Below are 23,163 nucleotides of genomic sequence, written 5' to 3'. Positions count from 1 at the left end.
AAAGTGCCAAGTGACGGGAGGGGGCCGAACTTCTGAACGTGAGAGGAGCAAACCCTCCACCGCCTCCTCTCGGTAGTTCCCAGCCACCCCCAGAGCCCCGGGCCCAGAAACGACCCCCACTCCCCGAGGCCCGCGAGGACCAGGGGGAGCGGGCATGAAGCCGGGCCGACGGCCGGAGCCGGGCGCCCCACGAGGGGCAGGTGAGGGCGGGGCTGGAGATGGAGCAGGGATCCCCGAGGGGCAGGTGAGGGCGGGGCTGGAGATGGAGCAGGGGCCCCGAGTGGCCAGGCTGGGCGGGGCTGGAGATGGAGCAGGGATCCCCGAGTGGCCAGGCTGGGCGGGGCTGGAGATGGAGCAGGGATCCCCGAGTGGCCAGGCTGGGCGGGGCTGGAGATGGAGCAGGGGCCCCCGAGGGGCAGGTGAGGGCGGGGCTGGAGATGGAGCAGGGGCCCCGAGGGGCAGGTGGGGGCGGGGCTGGAGATGGAGCAGGGGCCCCGAGTGGCCAGGCTGGGCGGGGCTGGAGATGGAGCAGGGATCCCCGAGTGGCCAGGCTGGGCGGGGCTGGAGATGGAGCAGGGGCCCCGAGGGGCAGGTGAGGGCGGGGCTGGAGATGGAGCAGGGGCCCCGAGGGGCAGGTGAGGGCGGGGCTGGAGATAGAGCAGGGGCCCCGAGGGGCAGGTGAGGGCGGGGCTGGAGATGGAGCAGGGATCCCCGAGGGGCAGGTGGGGGCGGGGCTGGAGATGGAGCAGGGGCCCCGAGGGGCAGGTGAGGGCGGGGCTGGAGATGGAGCAGGGGCCCCGAGGGGCCAGGCTGGGCGGGGCTGGAGATGGAGCAGGGATCCCCGAGGGGCAGGTGAGGGCGGGGCTGGAGATGGAGCAGGGGCCCCGAGGGGCAGGTGAGGGCGGGGCTGGAGATGGAGCAGGGGCCCCGAGGGGCAGGTGAGGGCGGGGCTGGAGATGGAGCAGGGATCCCCGAGGGGCAGGTGAGGGTGGGGCTGGAGATGGAGCAGGGGCCCCGAGGGGCCAGGCTGGCGGGGCTGGAGATGGAGCAGGGATCCCCGAGGGGCAGGTGAGGGCGGGGCTGGAGATGGAGCAGGGATCCCCGAGGGGCAGGTGAGGGCGGGGCTGGAGATGGAGCAGGGGCCCCGAGGGGCAGGTGAGGGCGGGGCTGGAGATGGAGCAGGCGCCCCCCGGGGTGGGTGGGGAGGACAGGCGGGGAAGGGGGGCTATCGCTTACTCTGGTCCCTCCTCAGGAGCCAAGGCCTTCCCGAGGCCGAGGCCCCTGCAGGCCACTTCCCCCAGGCCCGGACGCCTCCAGCGCTATCTGTCCAGCGGGGAGTTCGACCAGCTTTGCGACTTCCCCATATTTGAAAGCAACTTCGTCCAGGTGCGAGCCTAGAGGCAGCCCTTCCCCCCTGGGGGTGACACAGCCCCCTCTCCCCCCCCCAGCCAATGGAGTCACGGGATCTCCGGCTGCCCGCGCGCTGAGCCAGGGCCTCCAGCCGCGAAGTGACGTCAGCTCCTGCGCCCGCAGGTGACTCGGTTCGGAGAGGTGGCCAACAAGGTGACCATGGGCGTGGCCGCCACCAGCCCGGCCCTGGAGCTGCCCGACATACTGCTGCTGGCCGGGCCGGCCCCGGGCAAGGGGGGCCTACAACTGTTTGAGTGAGGACCCCCCAAAATCAGTTCCTTGTATAGCCCCAGCCCTCCTCTCCTGGGCGCCCAGAGTCTCATCCCAGGTCTGGATCTGCCCTGTGCCTCTCAGCCTCAGTCTCCCCATCTGTAAGATGCCCTGCCAGGTGGTCAGAGCTTTGAAGTCGAAGCCGGAGGTCCCCGCTGAGCAGGGTCGCCTGCTATTTAAGCCCTATCCTTGTGTGCCTTCCCCGGGGCCAATAGCTTCTCATCGACTGCTCCTCAGGCTTAGGGGGGTGAGCCGGCTGCTAGAGGCGTCATAGTGCTCACAACTCGGGGTTTGGAGTCATCTCCCCGAGTTCAAATCCAGCCTCAGAAGCTTAGTGTCCCAAGGACCTTAGGCAAGTCTCTTATCCCCGTGCGCCTCAGTTTCTTCATCTGTCAAATGAGCTGGAGAAGGAAATGACAAACTGCTCCAGTAGCTGCCAAGAAAATCCCAAATGGGCTCACGGAGAGTGGGACACAACTGGACTTGGAGTGGGACTGGAGGACTTGGGGGGGGAGGGGGAGAGAAAGGGAGACACGGAAGGGAATTGGAAAAGACTGCTTGTGGCAGGGAAGGAGAGGCTGCCGGCAGAGGGGCTGCTCTGGGGGGGACTGGAGATGGTGTTGGAGGAGTCCCCCTCTTCTCCCCCTCCTCTAGTTGAGCGAGGTCGGGGAGGGAGAGCATTCATCTAGAATTAGAGGGTCCTTGGAGTCTACCTACCCAGCCCTGTCATTTTACAGATGGGGAAACTGAGGCCGAGAGGGTGTGACTCCCCCACGGCTGCCTGACTCCTACCTTCGGCATCTTCCTAGATCCTGCTGGTGGCCCTTGGCCCCCAAGGGAGTTCTTATCTCCACGATTCCCCAAGGTTACCCCGCAGAGCCAGACCCGAGACCAAGGTGGGCCCACCTGGGCCAGTCCCATTTCCTGGACCAGCCGCCCTCGTGGGCCGGCCCTCCTCCTGAGCCAGGCCCCGCCCTCCTGGGCCAGCCTCCCACCTGGGCCGGCCCTCCTCCTGAGCCAGGCCCCGCCCTCCTGGGCCGGCCCCACCCTATTGGGCCAGCCCCTCTCCAGAGCCAGCCCCCCCCTCCAGAGCCGCCCCCTTCCTGATCCCATCCCGGGGGTGGGGGCGGGGGGCCAGGCTGATCCCCCTGCAGTTTGTGGAGCTGTTCATCCACGATGAGAAACGGCAGCAGCTGAAGGTGAAGCTCCGCTCGGGCCGCACCTTCTACCTGCAGCTGAGGGCTCCGGCCTCGGAAGACCAGGAGTTCGGCCGCTGGGTCCGGCTGCTCTACCGCCTGCGCTTTCACTCGGGCACCAGGGTGCCCTTCACCCAGGCCCCCGGCCCCCCGGAGGAGGAGGGGGCCGTGCCGCCGGACCAGAGGGTGAGCCTGGCCTGGGCAGCAGGGCACCCGAGCGTTCCCGGCCCCGCCCCCCGCCCAACCTCACCCCCTCTTCCTTCTGTTTCCTAGTGAAGGCCAGGAGCCCCCTCCCCCAATTCTGCAGACACTCCAGCTGTGAGACGCTGCTGCCTGTTACTGCCGCCTCCCACGCGGAGCCCTTCACCCCAGTGCTCCCCGACCTCCGGAGACTCCAATCTTCCCCTCCCCCCCAGCGGCCCGGGGACACGCACATACCGCCCCCCTCCCCCCTCCCCGGGACACGGAAGGGTCAGAGAGGAACCTTCCCTGGACAGGGACCAACGGGATAACAAATTAATAAAGACGCCGGACGTCAGAACGAAGGGCTGAGCCTTCAGAGTGGGGGCGCCCGTCCTGGGGGAGGAGGGGTCGGAGGGCCCACCCTGAGGGCTGGGTGAGAGGCGGCAGCACCGGCCTGGAAGTCACCGAATCCTCCTCTCCTCCATCCGTCCCCCCTCCATTTCTTCTCCCTCCCTCCTTTCTCCCTCTCCTTTCTCTCTTCCCTCCCTCTCTTCTCTTTCCGTCCTCTTCTCTCTCCCCTTCCTCCCTTCTTTCTTCCCTTCCTTCCTTCCTTCTTTTCTTCTCCCCTCCCTTCTCTTTCCTTCCTCCCTCCTTTCCTTCCCGTCTTCCCTCTTTCCTTCCTCCCTTCCTTTCCTCCTTCCATCCTTTCCTTCCTCACTTCTTCCTTCCTTTGAAAATTTCCTACTTCCTTTCTTTCCTCCTTCCTGCCACCTTTCTTCCTTCCCTCCCTTCTCTCTTCCCTTCCCTTCCCTCTTTCCTCCCTCTCTCCCTCCTTTTCTTCCTCACTTTCTTCCTTCTTCCTTCCTTCCTCTCTCCCTCCTTTTCTTCCTCTCTCCCTCCTTTTCTTCCTTCCACCCTCTCTTCTTCCTTTCCTTCCTATCTTCCTCCTGTCCTCTCATCCTTTCCCTCCTCTCTTTTCTCTTTACTTCATTTCTTTCTCCTTCCTTTCTTTTTTTCTTTCCTTCCTTCTTCCCTCCTCCATCCTTCTTTCTTTCCTCCTTTTTTCCTCCCTCCCTCCCTCCCTCCATTCATTCTTTCATCCATTCACATAAGCAAACACTGACAACAGGAACCACAAGCATCGTTCAAGTCTCATGTTTGATAATAAATTAGAGAAGGGACGGGTGTCCCCAGAAAGGAAGGTCCAGAGTCAGGTTCTTCAGGTTTTCAACAAAGCCGGGCGGGGTAAGAGAGGCATTGGCCGCCCTTAGGAAGGATTACTGCGGCACTGGAGAGGAGAGGAAGGGAAATGGTGTGAGCATAGCATCTCCATTTTCCAGATGTTGAAACTGAGTCCCAGACCGAGAGGAATGGCCAGGTCCCTTCAGCCGCAGATTTATCGTCCCTCCTCTGAGGGTGGGATGCCACGGATTGGTGGCAGAGGACCGGGATTGTGGTTTCCTCACTTATAAATAGGGCAGCTCCCTCCCAGATGCCACCGGTGTGGCCCCGGGCCGAGCCGCCTGTCTCGGGGGGATGGTTTCAGCTGCCCGCCTCGGCCCGGTGGGTTCCTGGCTAGGCTCCCTCCCCGTGTCTGTCTGTCCCGGGACTGGCCCGAAGGTGCTCTTTCCGGTGTCAAGCAGAGACCTTTGAGGCCATTTAGTCCAAGGCAGAGAGAGGACATCTGGCTTATAGCCAGGCGCCCCAAGTCTGCGGAGAGCGCTTGTGGCAGAGAAGCCCCCAGAGCTCCCCGTGCCGAGGTCCTCGCAGCCCTGTGGGCCACGCGTGGTGGCTGCCGCGTGGCCTGCAGCTCTGCCTCCAAGCAGTCTGCAGCCATCTCATTAGATGCCCGCGTCATGGATGCTACTCATCTCTTTTACAGATGAGGTCATGGTTAAGTGCTGCGCCCAGGCTCACTTAAGTGCTCCAGGCCCCATCGTGCCCCCCAGCTGCCTTTCAAAAAGGAGGGAAAGCCTCCAAGGCGGTCATCCGGCCCGGCCGTCCCTCCTTAGGAGGACGCGACAGGTCTAGAGGGGCTAAAGGCGCTGCTGCTGGTGGTCAGGGCCGGGATGGGAGCGCAGACCCCCGGCCTCCGGGCCCTCTGGCCGCCCCCAGCCCCCCCCCCTCACCTCGGACCTCCAGCTTGCACTCGGCCAGAGCCTCGCCCAGCTCGTTGACCGCCCGGCAGGAGTAGGTGCCCCCGTCGAAGGGGCTTGGCCGCCGGATGCTGAGGGTCAGGATGCCCTGCTGGTTGGTCATGATGAACTTGGGGTCTTCATGAATCTCCATTTTGTTCTTCATCCAGACCACCTTCGGCTGCGGCGAGAGGGAGCGCGGCCACGGACCGCTGGAGCGGGAGCTGGCCGTGGCCTGGAAGCTCGTACCCCCCCTCGTAAATGGGGGAAACTGAGGCCCCGAGCAGGGGTGGGGGACTGGGCCCTGGCAGTAAGTAGCTCAGCAAGCCTTCGGCCCTGGCTCCCGGATTCCTTGGGCGGAACCCTCCCCTCCCCCGCTCCAGCTCCTCCCCGGTCCCGGGGCCTCTGCCCACCTTTGGGAACCCCCGCACAGCACAGTAGAGGGCAGCCGTGTACCCCGCCACCACCACCCGGTCCAGCAGCGGGGTCAAGAACTTGGGGGCCGAACGGAAGTCGTGCTCCTGAAACTCCAGAGGTTTCAAGGTGATCCCTAGGGAGGATGGGATGGCGGGTCAGCCCCTGGCCCTTCCTGCCCCCCTTCCCCCACGCCCAGCCGGGCTGGGCTGAGAGACAGCTGGAACGGGCCTGCTCCCCCCCCAGCTGCAAAGGCCGAATAAAGGCTCCGTCTGCTCCCAAGCCCCCCTGGTACACGGGAGGGACAAGTAGCGCTGGCCCAGAAAGCTCGGGGGCAGACCCCCTGGGGAAGCTCATCACCCGCGGGGCCATGGACAGGGAGCCCCCTCTCTGGGCCCCATGGGGCCATGGCACCTCCAGCCAGGAGCTCCCCCTGAGGGGGGAGGGGGGAAGTGGGGTGAGCCCGCGGGGACCTCCCAAGCCCTCCCCACCCCTCGGAGCCCCCCGCGGGGCTGGCCCAGGGCGCGCCACCTGTTTTGAGGATCTTGGCCGTGTTCTTGGACATCCCCGGGGAGTCACTGAGCCCGCAGATGTTCTCACTGAACACGCGGAAGTAGTATTCGTTCCCGATGATGAGGTCCGAGACTGTGCACCTGGTGGGCCGGCTGTGCTCGTAAACCGTGAACCACTCCTGGGGGGAGGCGGGAGGATTGGGGAGGGGGCTAGGGAGGGGCAAGAAGGGGGAGGGGGGGGACTAGGGAGTGGCCAGGAGACTGGGAGGGGCCTGGAAGGGGAGGGGCTGAGGAGTGACCAGGAGAGGTGGGGAGGCTAGGGAGTGGCCAGGAGAGGGGGGCTAGGGAGTGGCAATAAGGGGGGAAGGGCGAGGAGAGGGGAGGGCTGGGGAGTGGCCAGGAGGAGGGGACTAGGGAGTTGCAGGGAGAGAGAGGGACTTGGGGAGAGGCCGGGCTCCGGCCAGCCTCCCACCTCGGGTCCAGCCTCCGGCCCCGGCCCTCCCTCACCATGGTCTTCTTGTCGGCCTTCTGGATGAAGTAGCCGGTGACCTCACTGTTGCCGTTGTCCTTGGGCGGCTGCCACTCCACCAGGGCGTTAGTGCCCCACACCTCTTTCACCATCACGTTCTCTGCCGGCCCGGCCTTCTCTGGAGAGGGCCAGGGGCTCAGACGCGGCTCCCCCCTCCTCAGGAAGCCTCTGCTTCCCCCACCTCCAGCTCTGGTGGTCTTCCATCTTCCTCATCTTCCTCTCATTCTCACCTCCTGCCCTCCATGCTGAGCTAGCTCATCCCTCCCCCCATCATGAGGCTTCCTCTCTGTGGCCGCCTCCCCAGCTCGGCTCCTCCCTCCCCGGCCCCTCCGCGTGTCTCGCACCCACAACTCGGATCCGGATAATGGCCGTGTCTTTCATGTTCTCTATCTGCACACTAAGTTCATACTCCCCCGAGTCTGTACGAGCTGCCTGGCGCACGAAGAACACGGTGTCGAAGTCGCTCGTCCGGATGTTGACACGGGATGTGTCCAGGGGCGCCCCACCCTTTGTCCAGGTGACCTGGGGCCGTGGCTTCCCCTGGGGACGAAGGGAGAGGTGAGGGGACGCTCTGGCTTCTGTCCCCCCCTTTCCCCTCCAGAGAGCTTCATACCTGGAAAGGAATGACCAGGTTGAGCTGCTCGCCCACCCTGCGAATGTACGTTTGCCGGAGGTGCCTCGGAAGCCGGATCTTGGGCTGTTCTGGGGGCGAGAGAAGAGAGATGGGAAGGGGGTCAGAGTTCAGAGTCCCAAGAAGGGGGGCTCACTCATGGAAAGTGGGGACTCTAGTCTGAGGTCAGTGGAGGTTCAGGAGGTTGGCTTTGGCTCATGGTGGCCATTATCAGCGGGAGGTCAAACCAACCAGTCAGTCGCGTCTGCTGACAGGCTACCACAAGAAGTCGGCGGTCGTCGGGGGCTACTATGAGAAGTCAGAGGTCATCCAGAGGGGACCACAAGAAATCAGTGGTCATCCAGAGGCAACCGCCATCATCCTGGTCTTAGACCAAAGTAGGCAAGACCAGACTTAGTGAGGATGAGGGTCCCCTCTTCAAGGAGACCAGTCAAGGAACCCTGAGAGGCTGCATGGACCCCTCTGGATCTTACCTCTGGCCCCTCTGGATTTCACTCCTCAGGATCTCACCTCTGGATCCCCCCTCTTGGATGATCCCTTTGGATGCTCCCTCAGGATTCTATCTCTTGGATGACCACTCTGGATCCCCCCTCTTGGATGATCCCTTTGGATGCTCCCTCAGGATTCTACCTCTTGGATGACCACTCTGGATCCCACCTCTGGGTGAACCCTCTGGATCCCATGCCTCTGGATCCCCTCTCTTGTATGACTCCTCTGGATCCCCACTCTGGATCCCACTTCTTGGATGACTCCTCTGAATCCCCCCTTCTGGATCCCCCCTCTGGATGACCCCTCTGGATCCCACCTCTTGGTTGACCCCTCTGGATCCCACCTCTGGATGACCCCTCTGGAACTCACCTCTTGCATGACTCCTCTGGATCCACCCCCTTGGATCCCCCCTCTGGATCCCACCTCTTGGATGACTCCTCTGGATCCCCCCTTCTGAATCCCCCTTCTAGATCCCCCTTCTGGATCCCCCCTCTGGATCCCACCTCTTGGATCCCACCTCTTGGATGATGCCTCTGGGTCCCACCTCTGGATGACCCCTCTGGAATCCACTTCTTGGATGACTCCTCTGGATCCCCCTTCTGAATTCCCCTTCTAGATCCCCCCTCTGGATTCCATCCTTCTGGATCCCACTTTGGGGTGATTCCTCTAGATCCCCCTTCTGGATCCCCCCTTGGATGACCCCTCTGGATCTCACCTCTTGGATGACCCCTCTGGATCCCACCTCTTGGATCCCACCTCTTGGATGACCCCTCTGGAACCCACCTCTTGGATGACTCCTCTGGATCCCCCTTCTGGATCCCCCCTCTGGATCCCACCTCTTGGATGACTACTCTGGATCCCACCTCTGGATGACCCCTCTGGATCCCATCTCTTGGATGACTCCTCTGGGTCCCACCTCTGGATGATCCCTCTGGGTCCCACCTCTGGATGACCTCTCTGAATCCCACCTCTGGATGACTCCTCTGGATCCCCCTCTGGATCCCACCTCTGGATGACCCCTCTGGATCCCCCTTCTGGATCCCACCTCTGGATCTCCCCTCTTGATCCCACCTCTGGATGACTCCTCGGGATCCCACCTTGGGATGACCCCTCTGGATCCCCCCTCTAGATCTCCCCTCTGGATCCCACCTCTTGGTTGACTCTTTTGGATCCTCCCTCTGGATGACCCTTCTGGATCCCACCTCTGGGTCCCACCTCTGGATGACCCCTCTGGATCCCACCTCTTGGATCCCACCTCTTGGATGACCCCTCTGGAACCCACCTCTTGGATGACTCCTCTGGATCCCCCTTCTGGATCCCCCCTTTGGATGACCCCTCTGGATCCCACCTCTTGGATGACTATTCTGGATCCCACCTCTTGGATGACCCCTCTGGAACCCACCTCTTGAATGACTCCTCTAGATCCCCCTTCTGGATCCCCCTCTGGATCCCCCTTCTGGATGACCCTTCTGGATCCCACCTCTTGGATGACTCCTCGGGATCCCCCCTCTTGATCCCACCTCTCAATGACCCCTCTGGATCCCCCCTCTGGATGACCCTTCTGAATCCCACCTCTTGGATGACTCCTTGGATCCCCCCTCTAGATCTCCCCTCTGGATGACTACGCTGGATCCCACCTCTGGATGACCCTTCTGAATCCCACCTCTTGGATGACTCCTCTGGATCCCCCCTCTAGATCTCCCCTCTGGATCCCACCTCTTGGATGACTACTCTGGATCCCACCTCTGGATGACTCCTCTGGGTCCCACCTCTGGATGATCCCTCTGGGTCCCACCTCTGGATGACCTCTCTGAATCCCACCTCTGGATGACTCCTCTGGATCCCCCTCTGGATGACCCTTCTGAATCCCACCTCTTGTTTGACTCCTCTGGATCCCCCCTCTAGATCTCCCCTCTGGATCCCCCCTCTGGATGACCCATCTGGATCCCATCTCTTGGATGACTCCTCTGGGTCCCACCTCTGGATGATCCCTCTGGGTCCCACCTCTGGATGACCTCTCTGAATCCTACCTCTGGATGACTCCTCTGGATCCCCCTCTGGATCCCACCTCTTGATGACCCCTCTGGATCCCCCTTCTGGATCCCCCCTTGGGGATGACTTCTCTGGATCCCACCTCTGGATGATCCCTCTGGATCCCATGTCTTGGATGACTCCTCTGGATCCCCCTCTGGGTCCCACCTCTTGATGACCCCTCTGGATCCCCCTTCTGGATCTTACCTCTGGATCTCCCCTCTTGATCCCATCTCTGGATGACCCTTCTGGATCCCACCTCTTGGATGACTCCTCGGGATCCCACCTTGGGATGACCCCTCTGGATCCCCCCTCTAGATCTCCCCTCTGGATCCCACCTCTTGGATGACTCTTTTGGATCCTCCCTCTGGATCCCACCTCTAGGTCCCACCTCTGGATGACCCCTCTGGATCCCCACTCTGGATCCCCCTTCTTGACCCCCCCCGCCTCGGCGTGGCTGCTCTCTGCTGGGGAGAGGTCAGGGCTCACTCACGCACGATCTCCCGGATGGTGACGGGCTGGACGAGGGTGGCCGGTTCGCTGCGGCCGGCGATGTTGACCCCGACCACGCGGAAGAGGATCCTGGCCCCCGTGGGCAAGTCCTTGACCGTGAAGCCACAACGCTCCACGGGTTCTGTGTTGGCGGCCACCCAGTCTTCGGCTGTGGGAGAGAGAAGTGGGTTTCAGGCCCCGGCCGGACCCCGGGAGGTGGTGGCTGAGGCCGGGGCGGGGTCACTCACAGCCCTCCAAGCAGTACTCCACGATGTAGCCGTCGATGCCGCCGGCCCCGATCCTGTCCGGGGGGCGCCACTTGAGGGTGGTCGTGGTGTCGGTGACGTCCTCCACCGTCAGGTGCAGCGGCTCACTGGTGGGGGCTGCGGGGAGCGGAGAGGGGGGTCACCGGGGAGGGGCTCCCCGAGTGCAAACGGGGAGACCGAGGCCGGGCCGGCCCCTTACCGATGGGCATGAAGGGCTTGCTGTTCACGCTGGGCTGGGAGACGCCGATGGCGTTGACGGCGAAGACGCGCATCTCGTAGAGCACGCCCTCGATCATCTTGGTCGACTCGTACGTGGTCTCCGTGAAGACCTCAAAATTGAGTTTCATCCAGCGCTGCGAGCCCTTCTTCTTCCTCTCTATGAGGTAGCCTGTGGCCGAAGCCGAGGAGCAGAGAGCACGGGGCTGGGCAGGGGGCGTGGAGGGGGAGCCACAGTGGGAGAGGGGGCCCAAGGACGGGGGGGGCCGCCCCCCAGGAGTGGGGGCCACAGAGGGAGCAGAAGTTGGGCCCCAAGGACCAGGCGGGGGGCCGCCTGTCGGGAGTGGGGGCCACAGAGGGAGCAGAAATCAGCCCAGGGGTCTCCAGGACATCGGACGGGACCAAGGAGCTGGGTGAGGGTTTGTGCCTGAACCCCAAGGAGGGATTCTTGGGTAACTCACCGGTCACAGGCTGGCCGCCATCATACTTGGGGGGCTCCCAGACCAAGATGGCCCAGTCCTCCCCCACTGACGTGATCCGCACGGCCTCGGGAGGGTCTGGCACGTCTGGGGAGGGGAAGAGGGTCAGTCCTAGGGAGCCCAGAGACCCCTCCCCAGCCCCGTCCCGGGCCACTCACCCACGACCTTGACGAAGAGGGAGGCCGTGTCCTCGCCCGCGGGGTTGGTGACCTTGATGGTGTACCGGGCCTCGTCGGCCCGCTCGGCCCCCTCGATCACAAAGCTGCTGTTGTCCGGCCTCTGCTCCAGGTGCACGCGGCCCTCGGTGTCGGAGAACACCTGGGGGAGGGGACGGGAGCCTCGCTCTGAGCGCGGCCGCCCCGACTGTCCTCCGTCCGGCTGCCCGGAATCGTCCACCCTGGCCTTAAGGGGAGACCCCCCCGGTCCCAGCTTCCGGGTCCCCCTCCCTGCCGCTGCGGGGCCAGCAGCCAGGGGGAGGGAGGGGCAGGAGATCAGAGCTTCCCCAGAGTCCACCCCCCACTCTTCCCCCCTCCCCTCCTTTTTTTAAATAGGCCCAAGGTGAGCAAAGTTCTTGGCACCCCCTTCCAAAGCAAGTGAGGTGGAGCAGGGAGGGAGCGGCCCCCACCTGGTCCCCCTTCAGCCAGGTGACTGTGGGAGGGGGCTCCCCCGAGATGGCCACGTCCAGCCGCAGCTTGTTCCCGGCCACCACCACGATGATGTTTTCCGACATGTTTCCCGAGCAGTCCAAGTGGATCTTGGGGGGCTCTGGGAGAGGGAGACAGAGTTAGGTCCCCCACACCCAGAAAGCCCAAGGCAGCCTCCCTGAGGCCGGGGGAGGGGATGTGGGCCCGAGCCCCCTCAGGGGCTGCTGTCACTGCTCCCCCTGGAGCTGAGCGGACTCCCAGCCCTTATTGCTCTTGGGGCCCCAGGAAATGAAGGGACTCCCCAGCCCCCCATCATGGGAACCCCAGGCCTCTGACCCGTGAGCCTCCTTCCCTTCTGGGGCCCGCCCCCCATCGGCACCACTAACCTTGTTTGGGCACGTAATCGATCTTGATCTCTGGGAGCGAGAGAAGGAGAGGAAGCTATCAGAAACAGAGCTTTCTCTGGGGGCCTCCCAGAGTGGAGAAGGAAGATAGAAGCCGGGCAGGAAGAAGAAGGGGAACCGGGGTTCCTGGAGCTCTGGGACGCCCGGCCGTCGGCCCGGGGCCTCCGCCCGGCTTCTCGGGAAGCCATGAAGGGCCGGGGCAGGTGCCCGGTCCCTGGAAAACCTAGTCTCGGACCATCGTTTTGTCAGCCCCCCATGAAGCTATCAAGTGGGCGGGGTGGGGACACCCTTCTGGGAACCCCATTAAATAATTATACACACGATCACGGAGGAAATCGCCTGCATTGAAAAGTTAGCAGAACACATCGGGGAACATGCCCAGGCCCCTGGGGAGCCGCTGGGGGTTCTCTCTCGCCCCTTTTCGATTTAAAGTCTCGGCCAATACGCGTCCCCGACCTCGGCAGAGTGCCGGCACACAGGAGGTGTTCACTCGCGCATGCTGACTTGCCTGCTTAGGGGGGGAGTCCCCATCCCACCTTCCAGGGACGCTCTTCAATTCCCAAGTCCCATCACTCTCCTTCCGGCAGGGTGTGTGGGGGGCACGGTGAGGAAAACCCAGAGCGCACCCTTGCGGGGCTCAGTGCCTCGCCCCAGGGCTCAGCAGTCTGCCCCCCCCCCCCAAACGCATCCCCTGTCCTCAGGAGTCCCTGACAGCCGGGCGCAGGGGAGAGCTGCACCATGACTCGCACCTGTGCCCGGGAAGGCCGCAGGCTTCTGGGGGGAGGGCGCTGTCCATGGCCCCTGCTGCTCTCCTCTGTGCCAACTTTTGGCAGGACAATTCTCCCCCCCCAACCCTCTTTAAAAGTTTTCCCAGCGCTGTGGGCAGCCCTTTCTCACTCCTCTCTAATGAGGAGCATTTATGAAGCCCCTGCTGTATACCAGGCAACAGACTCTAAATCGGGGAATTCCATCCCAGTCCTTCCCCCTTCCACTTGACAGAACAAGAAACTGAGGCTCGGCAACAGAGCCGGACAGTGACTGAGGGATGGGGGCGGGGGTGGGGGTCAGCCTCACCCAGGAAGTTGAGCTTGGCCGACAAGGTCAGGGCAAAGCCATCGGGCACAAACGTGTAATCCCCCTCGTCCTCGGGCCGGACGTCATCGATGACCAGCTTGTGGATCCTGGAGGGGGGACGTGGGATCGTGGATTCCAGGAACAGGGGCTCGAAGTGTCCCGTCCCATATGACAGGTAACGAAACTGAGGCTGGGGAGGGGGAGAGGGGGACCCAGCGGAGAGGCGGGGGAGTGCTCCCTCTGCGGTCCCGCCCCCCCACCCCCACCACTCCCCCCCTCCATTCTGAGCCCGGGGTCAGACGGACCACAGGACAGACCACGTGGCTGACCACAGGTTCCGGCTCCCTTACATGGGGGGGTGGGGGAGGGATTATTCCGCGGGTTTAGGCAAATGAAGAGATTTGCAAGTAACCTGGCGCTGTGCCAGCGGGGAGGGGGGTGGAGGGCGGTCTGCCCGGAGTGGGCGGGGGAGCCAGGTGAGTCAGTGGCCTTCACCTGCCCCGCCCCCGCCCCCCAGGCCACCATTTTTACATTTCTGTTTCTGCCCCTGCTCCTCCTCCGGGAAGCCCTCCCTGCCCGGCCCAGCGCCTCGGAAGTCTCAGAGGAGAGCCCCGGGTCCCGGTCCTGCCAGGCACCCGCATCGGGGCGATCAGCCTGCCCCTGCCGGGGGCCCCGCCCCTCACCGGCCCTTGTGGCTGATGGTGATCCTCTTGCTGGGCCGCACTTCCACGCCGTTCTTGTACCACTTGCCCGTCACCTTCTCGTCAGAAACCTCACACTTGAACACGGCCTGGTCCGAAGCCTTCACCGTCAGGTCCGCGATGTCCTGGAGGACCTCCAGCTGCTTCTCTGCAGGGAGGGAGGGCGGGCGTCGGGCTCCAGAGCCCCAGAGGGCCCGGCTCCATCCGCCCTGGGATCGGCACACCGTGGGTGCTTAATAAATGCTTCCTGAATTCAGTGGAAGGCTGCTTCTAAAGGACGCACTCCTTGGGAGCAGAGATCTCATAAGGGAAAGTCTGACTCCCTCACAAGCGAGCACAGGGCCATATACACAGCAGGTGCTTCATAAATGTGCATGGCCTAAAACAGAATCCTCCTACTGGTCTATGAAATGTCTGTCTGCTCCAGTAGTGAGCGCATAGGCCCGTATGCAGTGGGCGCTTCATAAATGGGCGAGGTTAACTCCGCGGACTAGAGAGGACTTCCGAACCCCGGCCCCCTGGGCCCCTTTGAGGACCCTGTGACGGTGGCTGCTCCTCTGGCTCCCTCGGGTCGCCCCTCACTCGCTGGCCCTGCCCTTACCCTCCACGATAAGCTCCGCCTCACACTGGCCACCATTGGTCATGACCTTGTAGCGGCCCCTGTCCTCTTGGGTGACCTCGGTGAAGATCAGCAGGTGCTTCTTGCCGTCTTTCTTGAAGCGGTAGCGGGCCTTGTAGGAGTCCTCCCGGGTCATCTCCACGTCGTCCTTCATCCTGGGAGGGGGCGGGGGCTCAGGGCCAGGGCACGGCTGGGGGCTCCCGGGGAGGCTGTCGGGGCCCGCGGGACGGAGGGGGTAAAGTGGGAGGTCCCGTGGGCGCGCAGGGCAGGGGCAGAGCGGTCAGGAGCCCGGGGCCAGGGCTGGGGACACTTGCCACATGAGCTGGGCTCCCTCCTCCGACACTTCCACCATCATCTCCACGCGGTCGCCCACAAACACCTGCTGATCCTCCAGGGGGGTGACAATGAGGACGGGGGGCTCTGGAGGGACAGTCGGTGGGGGGAGTTGGGGGGGGCTCCTGGAGCCCCTCAGCGCCCCCCCCAGCCTGCCACAGGCTCCCACCTTTGACGAAAAGCTCCGTGAAACACTTCTCATCCTTGACGGCCACTTCGTAGGCGGCGTCGTCGGCCAGCGTGCACTTGTTGATGGTCAGGATCCTCTTCTTGCCCACGTTCTCAAACACGTACCTGGTCCCGCAGCCAGGAGGCTGAGGGCCGGCCCTGTGGCCGAGCCCCGCCCGCGCGGACCCAGGCCCCGCCTCTAGAGCACCAAACCCCGCCCCTGGGCCAGGCCCCGCCTCCAGATCCCCCAGCCCCGCCCCTGGGCCAGGCCCCGCCTCCAGAGCCCCAGCCCCGCCCTCGCGGACTCAGGCCCCGCCTCCAGAGCACCAGGCCCCGCCCCGCGGACCCAGGCCCCGCCTCCAGATCCCCAAGCTCCGCCCCTGGGCCAGGCCCCGCCTCCGAAGCACAAAGGCCATCCCGTGGGACGAGAGCCCCACCGCCTGGGGACCCCTCCCCGCCTCCCAGGTGAGAGGTCCTGCTAGGTCCTCTGCTATCAGCCCTCTGTCAACTCTGCCCTTCCCTGTGGTCGGGGCCTCCCAGCCAGGACCCCCTCCGTGCCCCCTATACCCACTTGCTGCTGGGCTTGATCTCCTGGCCATTCTTGTACCACTTGAGGGGCAGATCGGGGTCACTGATCTCCACCACCAGCTTGATCTTGTTCCCCTTGTCCACCTGGTAAGCCGGGTCCAGCTTCTTTGTGAACGCTGTTGGGCCAAGCAGGGGCTCAGGGGGAGGAGGCCAGGGACCAGCCTGCTTCACTTGTGCTCCCTAGTAGCTTCCCTACCAGCTGTTTCCCCCTCCAGCTGTTTCCCCCTCCCCAGCCATTTCCCCCTCCAGCTGTTTCCCCCCTCCCGGGCCATCCCCTGCTCTGACCTGCGCTCTTCTTAACCTCCACCTTGGCCTTCTTGAGGCGCTTGAGCATCCCCCGCAGGTCGGTGATGCCGTACTGGAAGGCGATCCTCTCGTACTCGCTCTTCTTGGCCCCCTTGAGCAGCTCCCAGATCTCGGGGGGCAGGCCCAGGTCATCGTCGTCCTTCTTCTTCTTCTTCTTCTCTTCCACCACCTCCCTGGAGCCGGGAGGCTCAGAGGCTCAGGGGCAGCTCGTGGCGGGGGGGGGGGGGGAGTGGGAAGGAGGGTGGGAGAGGGGAGGAAGGCAGGGGAGAGGGGAGGGGAGGGGAAAGTGGGGAGGAGGATGGGAGAGGGGAGGGAGGCAGGGGGGAGAGGGGAGGGGAGGACCAGGCCAAGGGCTGACAGATGAGCTTCCTAGGACTGGTGGGGGGGTCACTGCCACCCCAGCCCTGGGCAGGCAGAACAGGAGCAGGGGCCTGTGGGGGCTCACCTCTTCTTTAAAAGCCCGCTGAAGTCCAGCTCCCCGGCATCTTCAGGCTTGCCCTCTCCTCTGCCAAGGGAGCAGACTGTTAGAGGCTTTGTTCTTAGAAAACAGGACTCCTTTTATCCTCAGTAGTCCCCGGAGGGAGGGAGAGATTGGCTTGGATTGTACCCATTTTACAGAGGAGGACATGGGATTAAGGGCCTTGTCCAGGGCCACCCCGCTGCCAGGCCTGATGGGAATTCCAGGCCTCAGTATCCCCGCAGGCCCCGGCTCTGGGATTCCCCTCCTCTTGGGGCCTCCTCCCCTCTGACAGGCCCTTGCCCCCTGGGCAGAGCGAGTGGAGAGACAGGAGGGACAGGAGGGAGGAGGGATGGGGGCACATCACTCACGAGCGCTTGAAGCTTTCCAGGATGTTGTCGCCTCCGCCTTCTTGACTGGGGACTGGGGAGGGGAGGGGAGGCCAGTGAGTGGGGGCCTCCTTTGCCCCTCCCCTGAGCTCCTTGCATCCCCGCCCCCCTCCCCCCACCCTCACCTCCCCGCGGCCCAGGACTCGGCACCTTCCACATCGATGTTGAAGCTGCAGCTGTCACAGGCGTCCTTGGCCTTGACCTCGCACCGGTAGTCCCCTCGGTCCCCCACCACCACCTTCCCAATATGCAGCTCGACCGTGTACACCTGGGGGGGGGGCAGAGCTCAGCATCCCCCCCACGTGGGGCCCCCTCCTCTCCCTGGAGGGGAGGCTGGCACCTTCTCTGCGAGAGAGTGACCTCCAGCGCTGACATGAGGTGACTGGCCCAGGGTCACTCTGACTACGGGGTCTCCGAGGTAGACTCTGCCCCAGGGCTTCCTGGGAGGCTGCCACAACGTCCCAAGTGACAGGCACAGAGGGGAAAGGTTACCGTCCCCCACCAGTGCTCGGGGCAGAGCCAAGAAGGCCAGGAGGCGGCGAAGGGGCAGCTGAGCCAAGGCTTGGAGGTGGCCCGCCCAGCCGAACTCCCCCTCCCGGCAAAGACGCCGCCTCGTCCGGTGACCCCCAGGCTCGCCCAGGGACACCTGGGAAGCCCTTTTTTATTTTATTTTTACACTGAGGAGGAGGAAGCAGCCCAGGGAGAGAAAGCGAGTTGTTTCCTCTGGAGCCCAGTGCTGTGGGTTTGCCGGTTTGCCAACCCCGTGCCGGGGGGAAAGGAAGCCTCGGACACGTGGCCAAGACCACACAGCAAAGGGGGGCAGCCAGGGCTGGGAGCTGGCCTCGGACGGGCCTCCTACCCCCCATCTCCATCACTTCTGCTGCCCGCCCCCGGCCCTCCCCGCTGCTCTCTGTCACTCCTGCAGCCCGGCCCCCCAGCCCTCCCCACCAGCCTCACATTGCTCTGTGCATCATGGGTCTCCTTGAAGCCGAATCGGGCCCCGCTCTTGCTGCCCAGTTCCAACCACTTTCCTTTGAACCATTTGATGACCGGCTTTCCGGGGAGCTCCTTCCCATTCACCTTGGCGGTGATCACCACGTCCTTCCCTGGGGCCCGCGGGAAAGGGGGTTAAGCAGACCATCAGGGGTCCAAGGTCTTCACCCCCTGAGGGGCACATCCGGGCGGGGAGGGGTCCAGGCTGCTGCCTCCCAGACCCCATCTCTAAAATCGCAGCTCCCCTCAAGGCTCCCCCAGGGAACCTCAACCTCCCCTCCCCCCGGGCTGTCCCGGCCCCTGGATTTCCAGGCCCTCGGTTTCCCTCTGGGATCCAAGCCCGAGGCCTCCCCAGGGAACTCGGCCTCCTCACCTGCCTCCACAGACACAGTCTCCGGTTTCTTCAGGAAGATCCCCGCGGGCTCCTCGGCCGTGGGCGACTGGTCCTCAGGGGGAGCCTCTGCTAGAAGGTTAGGAGGGTTCGGGTTATAAATGGGCCTCTCAGTCTGAGTCAGGGCTGGCCCGAGAGCAGGGGGTGGGGGAGCAAGGTTACTTTGAGGCAGTTCCTGAGAACTGGCGGAGGGTTCAGGACCACACCTCCCTCCCTCACCTTGCCCAGTGGTCTGGGAGGCTGTCGGTAAACACTGAGCACCTCCTATGTGTCAGCCAAGGGCCAGGGATGCAAAAACAGGTCCCAAAGAGCTGACTGGTAGGTTGGGGGTGAGAAGGACAATATGCAAACAAATATAGCAAGTATGTCCTCCACAGGTAGGAATTAATTAAGAGGGAAGGTGACTTGGAATTTGAATCTGAATAAGACTGGGTCTCTCTAGACACTCTTCTGTAGAGGAAGGGGTGGAGGGGTACTGGGGAAGAGAGTGGACAAATCCCTGGTCCACTCTTGCCTAAGTTCCCTCCTTTGAAGAATGAGAATGGGCCTCCGACCTTCACTGAGCCTTATTTTCCCCTTTCCTAAAATAATGCTCCTGGCCTTCTCTGACCCCCAGTTTCCATCCACCAGCCAACAAGCACCAGGTCAGCCCCGGCTCAGAGCCCTCTCAACGATGTTTCTGGATTGATACAAAGTAACCCAGGGCAACAGCTTCCCATTCAGCTGTGTGGAAATGGATACAAAATCGCTACAAAGTATAGGTTCTGCTGTGTGGAAATGGATACAAAATCGCTACAAAGGGTAGGTTCTGCTGTGTAGAAATGGATACAAAATCGCTACAAAGTATAGGTTCTGCTGTGTGGAAATGGATACAAAATCGCTACAAAGGGTAGGTTCTGCTGTGTGGAAATGGATACAAAATCGCTACAAAGTATAGGTTCTGCTGTGTGGAAATGGATACAAAATCGCTACAAAGGGTAGGTTCTGCTGTGTGGAAATGGATACAAAATCGCTACAAAGGGTAGGTTCTGCTGTGTGGAAATGGATACAAAATCGCTACAAAGGGTAGGTTCTGCTGTGTGGAAATGGATACAAAATCGCTACAAAGGGTAGGTTCTGCTGTGTGGAAATGGATACAAAATCGCTACAAAGGGTAGGTTCTGCTGTGTGGAAATGGATACAAAATCGCTACAAAGTATAGGTTCTGCTGTGTAGAAATGGATACAAAATCGCTACAAGGTGACTCAGAGGCTACAAAGACAAAAACTACCCCGGCCAGTCTCCAGGTGGCTTTTGTCTGCGATGGAGCAGGGACTACAGCTCAAATGCAAGATCAGATGGGCTCGGCAGCCATTCCACATATTGAAGACCCTCTGGTGATGGGGAGCTCACTACCTTCCTTGGTTATCTCTAATTGTGAGGAAGCCGTTCCTGACTTCGAACCTGAATTGGCCTCTTGGATCCTCCTGCCTTAATCCTTGGATCATGGAGTACTTTGCTAATAATGAGGGCAGAAGTTATTACACAATTAAGTATCAGATCACCGTGGCAGACAGCTAGAGATGGAGGAGGAATGGCGAAGGAGAGGGAGTCAAAGAGGAGGATCAGAGGAGGGGGATGAGGAGAGACTAGAATACTGGGGGACTAGGGGAAGGGAGAAAGACTGGAGGAGGGGAAATGGAAAGAAGAGGAGGAGGGGAAGGGGTTTGAGGGAGAAAAGAAGAGGGGGAGGAGTTAGATGAAGGGAAAGGGAGATGAGGGGATTCCTGGATGTGGCAGCTAGAGTAGATTCCAAAAGCAGAGGGTGGGAAGGCAGGACAGTGAGTGGCGTCCAATGGGCCACTCCTGGACAGACGGCCAGGGCTCCCCGGCTGCCTGAAGCCCCTCATTGCATTCTGGGATGGAGAAGCCGAGGGGGTCTTTGTCAGGGGCACAGACCCCCCCTCTCCCAGCTTGAAGCGGGCACCCAGTGGCCTTTTTATCCAAGAGGTGGCTCTTCATGTCCTTGCTCCACACTCACCCGAGTCTGCTGGGTCTCCACAGAATTAGGTGCAAGGAAAGGGGAGGAAGGGAGGACAGAGCTCAGATATCTGGAAGCTGGGGAAAGCTGCATCAAAGAATCCGAGCCCTTCAAAGGCCAGGAACCCCCTAATTTTACAGATGGGGAAACCGAGACCCAGAGAGGCATTCAGAGTCCCACCGGTGCCAAGCATCTGCAGGAAGCTCAGAACCCAAGTCTTCCTGATCACAGCGCGGTCCCCCTGCAGGTGAGATGGAGTCTGGGGTCCCACTACCCAGAACAACTTGGTTCCCATAGGTCCGGGGGGCTCAGGAATAGGAAGAAGCATGAGGAGTGGGATCCCCAAAGTTTGGGGGTTCTGAGAAAGGAGGATCAGAAGACAGAGATTCCCTGATAAAGATCTGAGAAGCCCAGGGACCAGAAGGGGAGCCAGCCCCCCGCCCCCAGTCAGAGGGAGTCTGGGAAAAGGAGGATGAGGAACAGAGGTGGCAGTCTGAGGAGTCTAGAACAGAGAGGAGAGGCAATTGCAGGGAAACCAGAAGGAGCTGAGGTCTGCAGACATCTGGAGGGCAGGCCCAGCCCTGGGGGGGCCTCACCACTGGGGGGTGCAGCTGGAGCCTCCTTGGCAGGGGCCTCCTTGGCAGGGGCAGGCTCTTTGGAGGCATCCTTAGCTTTGGCAGCGGGTTTCTTGGCAGCTGTGGGGAGGAGGGAGGGGGCATGGTCACCCCGGAGTCCTGGTCCCCTGTACCTCGTGCCCTCAAGGACCCCGTGGTGCCGAGTGGAGCCCCTCCCTCCAGCTGTCCCCCGGCACCCAGGACTGCACGGCTCAGACGTTTTCGTGCCCCTCCCCCCAGACACCTGCTTCCCCTCACTTCCTCTCCCATCCTCCGGGGACAGAGGGCAGGGCCAGCAGGATCCCCCTAAATAAAGCCTCTGCTCCCTCCTCACCTCCCCCAAGCCCAGGCCAACTGCTCTTGACCTTTTTCGGATGGGCTGGCCTGGGGTATAATTAGCTTATCTGGGGTCAGGTAACTGGACACCCCTGCGCTGAGCTCAGCACCCAGCACCCAGCCCTCGGGACCCACCCAAGCACTCTCTGCCAGCACTGCTCGGACCCCCTTCTCCTGCGGAGTGCGAGGGGGCTCCCTGTTCCTGATGGGGAGCCTTCCCCTCCTCCTCGGGGGCTCCCTCCCCATGCCAGCTCCAGGGCTCCTTTTCCTTCCATTCCTTATGCACGGAGCCCCCCTCCCAGTACCCGGTTTTTTCCTCCAGTTCTAGTCTACCACTCCCCATACCCAAGGAGCCCTCCCCCATCCTAGCTTCGGGGCCCCTTTCCACTCGTCAGTCCCCAACCCCCCCATCCTAGCGGGGGGGGGGGGAAGAGTGGGAGAGGGGGGGTGAAGGGGGCCTCTCCACTCCTCAGTCCCCAACCTCCCCTAATCCCAGACTTCCTTTCTCTGCCCTTGGCCATCTCCCTCCCCCAGACCGCTGTGGTACTCCTCGCTCCCTCCCCCCTTGACTGCTGACCCCGGGCTGGAGCAGACCCCTGCCTGTGTCCCCTTCGGGAAGAGCTTGGGCGTCCCCACCTGGTTTGGGCACGGGCATCTTAGTCTGTGGCCGGTCGGGAACCCTCCTGAGACAGCGGGGCCCAGGCTGGGTGGCCGGGGAGGGTTTTAAGGAGGCTGGAGGCCCCCGGAGACGCCTGACTCAGCTCCCCCTCCCCACCCCCTCCGAATTCCCCAGGCGTTCTCTAAAGGGCGAGAAATAACAGCTGGGGGGGGGGGGCTGGCTCCGGGCTCCTGGCGTAGGCCACAAGACTCTGGTTTCTGAGGCAAGGGGAGGGGAAGGGGGGAGGGCTTTGTGGGTCCGGACACCTGGGACTCTGTGGGAGGCCTCAGGAAGGGGACGGTCCTATTCTTTGGGAGCTGCGGGAGCAGGTTATTTGCTAGGGGGTAGGGCTGGGAGACCAGGACAACTGGGGCCTCGAGGGGGTGGAAGTTAGGGCATCGGGCCTGGTCTCTGGAGGGGAGAGGACCGGGGGGCCCAGCCCCAGCTTTCTGCAAGTCAGGGATCTTCAGAGAAATTGGACGCCGGGAACGAGCTCCGGCCGGCTCGGGGGGCAGGGGCAGGTCTCCCCAGGAGAGTGAGGAGGGCCGGCAGCCCAGGGGGCCTCTGTGTGGGGGAGCCCGCTTTCTCCAGCGGGACGTGAACGCAGGCTTTCCCCACGGCCCACCCGGCCCTTTTATCCCAGGCCAGCTGCGGTGGTCCGGCCACCTGGCCTAGGCGCCCCGGCCCTGGCTCCCGCCCCCGGCTGCCCCGGAGAAAGTGGCAGGGAGGGCCGCCAGCCCAGCACGCAGGGGGCAGGGGCAGAGTTGCGGGGGCTGGCCCAAGCCGGGGCCGCCTTCCCCAAAACAAAACAAAGGGAAGCCAAAGAAACCCAAAGTCCCATTTAACTTTCACTAGAACGGGCGGGGCCTTTGACCAATCCAAGGTGGCGTGCTCCGTGACGTCATCGGTCTCTGGGCAGACTCTCTCTGGGTGGGGATGGGGGGGCGAGCAAGGGTGGGAAGGGAAGCAGAGGAGCCTGGGAGCGAGGGGAGAACAGGAGAGGGATGGAGAGATGGAGAGGAGGGAGGGTGGGAAAGGGAGGGAGAAGAGGGGAGGGAGAGAGGAGGGGAAGAGGTGGGAAAGGGAGGGAGAAGAGGGGAGGGAGAGGGGAGGGGAGGAGGAGGGAAGAAAGGAAAGGGGTGGGAAAGGGAGGGGAAGAGAGGAGGGGGAGGGGAAGGGAAGAAAGGGGAAAGGGAGGAATGAGAAAGGGAGGGA

The 23,163-nt window shown here is 62.8% G+C and overlaps 3 protein-coding genes and 1 long non-coding RNA gene across 10 annotated transcripts; 2 read left to right on the top strand and 2 right to left on the bottom strand.

The window, feature by feature from the left end:
• The first annotated feature begins 250 nt into the window (after positions 1-250).
• Positions 251-3,950, top strand: GARIN5A (golgi associated RAB2 interactor 5A). Its single transcript, XM_051990306.1, has 9 exons — positions 251-419; positions 463-592; positions 679-722; positions 766-895; positions 1,069-1,112; positions 1,156-1,386; positions 1,534-1,664; positions 2,819-3,062; positions 3,150-3,950. The coding sequence occupies exons 1-9, from the start codon at positions 306-308 to the stop codon at positions 3,150-3,152; spliced, it is 1,071 nt and encodes a 356-aa protein (XP_051846266.1). The 5' UTR covers positions 251-305; the 3' UTR covers positions 3,153-3,950.
• A 248-nt stretch (positions 3,951-4,198) lies between these two features.
• On the bottom strand, positions 4,199-22,044 carry MYBPC2 (myosin binding protein C2). 2 transcript variants are annotated; one of them, XM_051990286.1, is made up of 28 exons: positions 21,927-22,044; positions 20,937-21,035; positions 18,303-18,392; positions 17,894-18,042; positions 17,087-17,204; positions 16,919-16,970; positions 16,536-16,595; positions 16,070-16,263; positions 15,768-15,900; positions 15,198-15,322; positions 15,010-15,115; positions 14,678-14,850; positions 14,059-14,224; positions 13,376-13,482; positions 12,284-12,313; positions 11,879-12,018; positions 11,412-11,571; positions 11,236-11,340; positions 10,758-10,946; positions 10,541-10,675; positions 10,294-10,461; positions 7,263-7,351; positions 6,994-7,189; positions 6,628-6,767; positions 6,140-6,299; positions 5,608-5,744; positions 5,189-5,375; positions 4,199-4,347 (listed from the first exon to the last, which is right to left on the bottom strand). In XM_051990286.1, exons 1-28 carry the CDS (start codon positions 21,943-21,945, stop codon positions 4,337-4,339), a joined length of 3,438 nt encoding a protein of 1,145 aa, XP_051846246.1. In that variant the 5' UTR covers positions 21,946-22,044; the 3' UTR covers positions 4,199-4,336. The 2 variants fall into 2 exon arrangements, with proteins under 2 accessions (XP_051846246.1, XP_051846248.1); XM_051990288.1 differs by having other exon boundaries at positions 18,303-18,389.
• LOC127556844 (filaggrin-2-like) lies at positions 7,358-9,950 on the bottom strand. 4 transcript variants are annotated; one of them, XM_051990312.1, is made up of 5 exons: positions 9,407-9,950; positions 8,841-9,010; positions 8,633-8,737; positions 7,911-8,219; positions 7,358-7,843 (listed from the first exon to the last, which is right to left on the bottom strand). In XM_051990312.1, exons 1-5 carry the CDS (start codon positions 9,718-9,720, stop codon positions 7,779-7,781), a joined length of 963 nt encoding a protein of 320 aa, XP_051846272.1. In that variant the 5' UTR covers positions 9,721-9,950; the 3' UTR covers positions 7,358-7,778. The 4 variants fall into 4 exon arrangements, 2 of the variants coding, with proteins under 2 accessions (XP_051846272.1, XP_051846271.1); XM_051990311.1 differs by having other exon boundaries at positions 7,358-8,219; XR_007952531.1 differs by lacking the exons at positions 7,358-7,843; positions 7,911-8,219; positions 8,841-9,010 and adding an exon at positions 9,145-9,276 and having other exon boundaries at positions 8,227-8,737; positions 9,407-9,512; positions 9,800-9,950.
• On the top strand, positions 18,399-20,930 carry LOC127556851 (uncharacterized). 3 transcript variants are annotated; one of them, XR_007952537.1, is made up of 3 exons: positions 18,399-19,125; positions 19,170-19,213; positions 19,258-20,930. It is a non-coding gene; the product is annotated as an uncharacterized LOC127556851 (long non-coding RNA). The 3 variants fall into 3 exon arrangements; XR_007952538.1 differs by having other exon boundaries at positions 18,399-19,213; positions 19,258-19,477; positions 19,522-20,930; XR_007952536.1 differs by having other exon boundaries at positions 18,399-19,213; positions 19,258-19,515; positions 19,560-20,930.
• Positions 22,045-23,163: the final 1,119 nt, after the last annotated feature.

This window comes from Antechinus flavipes, chromosome 3 (assembly GCF_016432865.1).
Source record: "Antechinus flavipes isolate AdamAnt ecotype Samford, QLD, Australia chromosome 3, AdamAnt_v2, whole genome shotgun sequence".
Taxonomy (NCBI): domain Eukaryota; kingdom Metazoa; phylum Chordata; class Mammalia; order Dasyuromorphia; family Dasyuridae; genus Antechinus; species Antechinus flavipes.
Note: the sequence above shows the minus strand (reverse complement) of the source record. Positions and strands in the feature narration are given on the sequence as shown.

Coding starts and splice junctions, on each gene's coding strand:
- GARIN5A (XM_051990306.1), top strand. CDS start 306: ATGGAGCAGGGATCCCCGAGTGGCCAGGCTGGGCGGGGCTGGAGATGG. Junction 593..678: donor GCAGGGGCCCCGAGGGGCAG/GTGAGGGCGGGG, acceptor CCCGAGGGGCAG/GTGAGGGCGGGGCTGGAGAT. Junction 723..765: donor CAGGGATCCCCGAGGGGCAG/GTGGGGGCGGGG, acceptor CCCGAGGGGCAG/GTGAGGGCGGGGCTGGAGAT.
- LOC127556844 (XM_051990311.1), bottom strand. CDS start 9,720: ATGGGATCCAGATGGGTCATCCAGAGGGGGGATCCAGAGGGGAGATCT. Junction 9,011..9,406: donor TTCAGAAGGGTCATCCAGAG/GTGGGATCCAGC, acceptor GGGATCCAAGAG/GTGGGATCCAGAGGGGTCAT. Junction 8,738..8,840: donor TCCCGAGGAGTCATCCAGAG/GTGGGATCAAGA, acceptor AGTCATCCAGAG/GTGGGATTCAGAGAGGTCAT.
- MYBPC2 (XM_051990286.1), bottom strand. Junction 16,596..16,918: donor CTGGAAAGCTTCAAGCGCTC/GTGAGTGATGTG, acceptor CTCCCTTGGCAG/AGGAGAGGGCAAGCCTGAAG. Junction 10,462..10,540: donor GGAGTACTGCTTGGAGGGCT/GTGAGTGACCCC, acceptor TCTCTCCCACAG/CCGAAGACTGGGTGGCCGCC.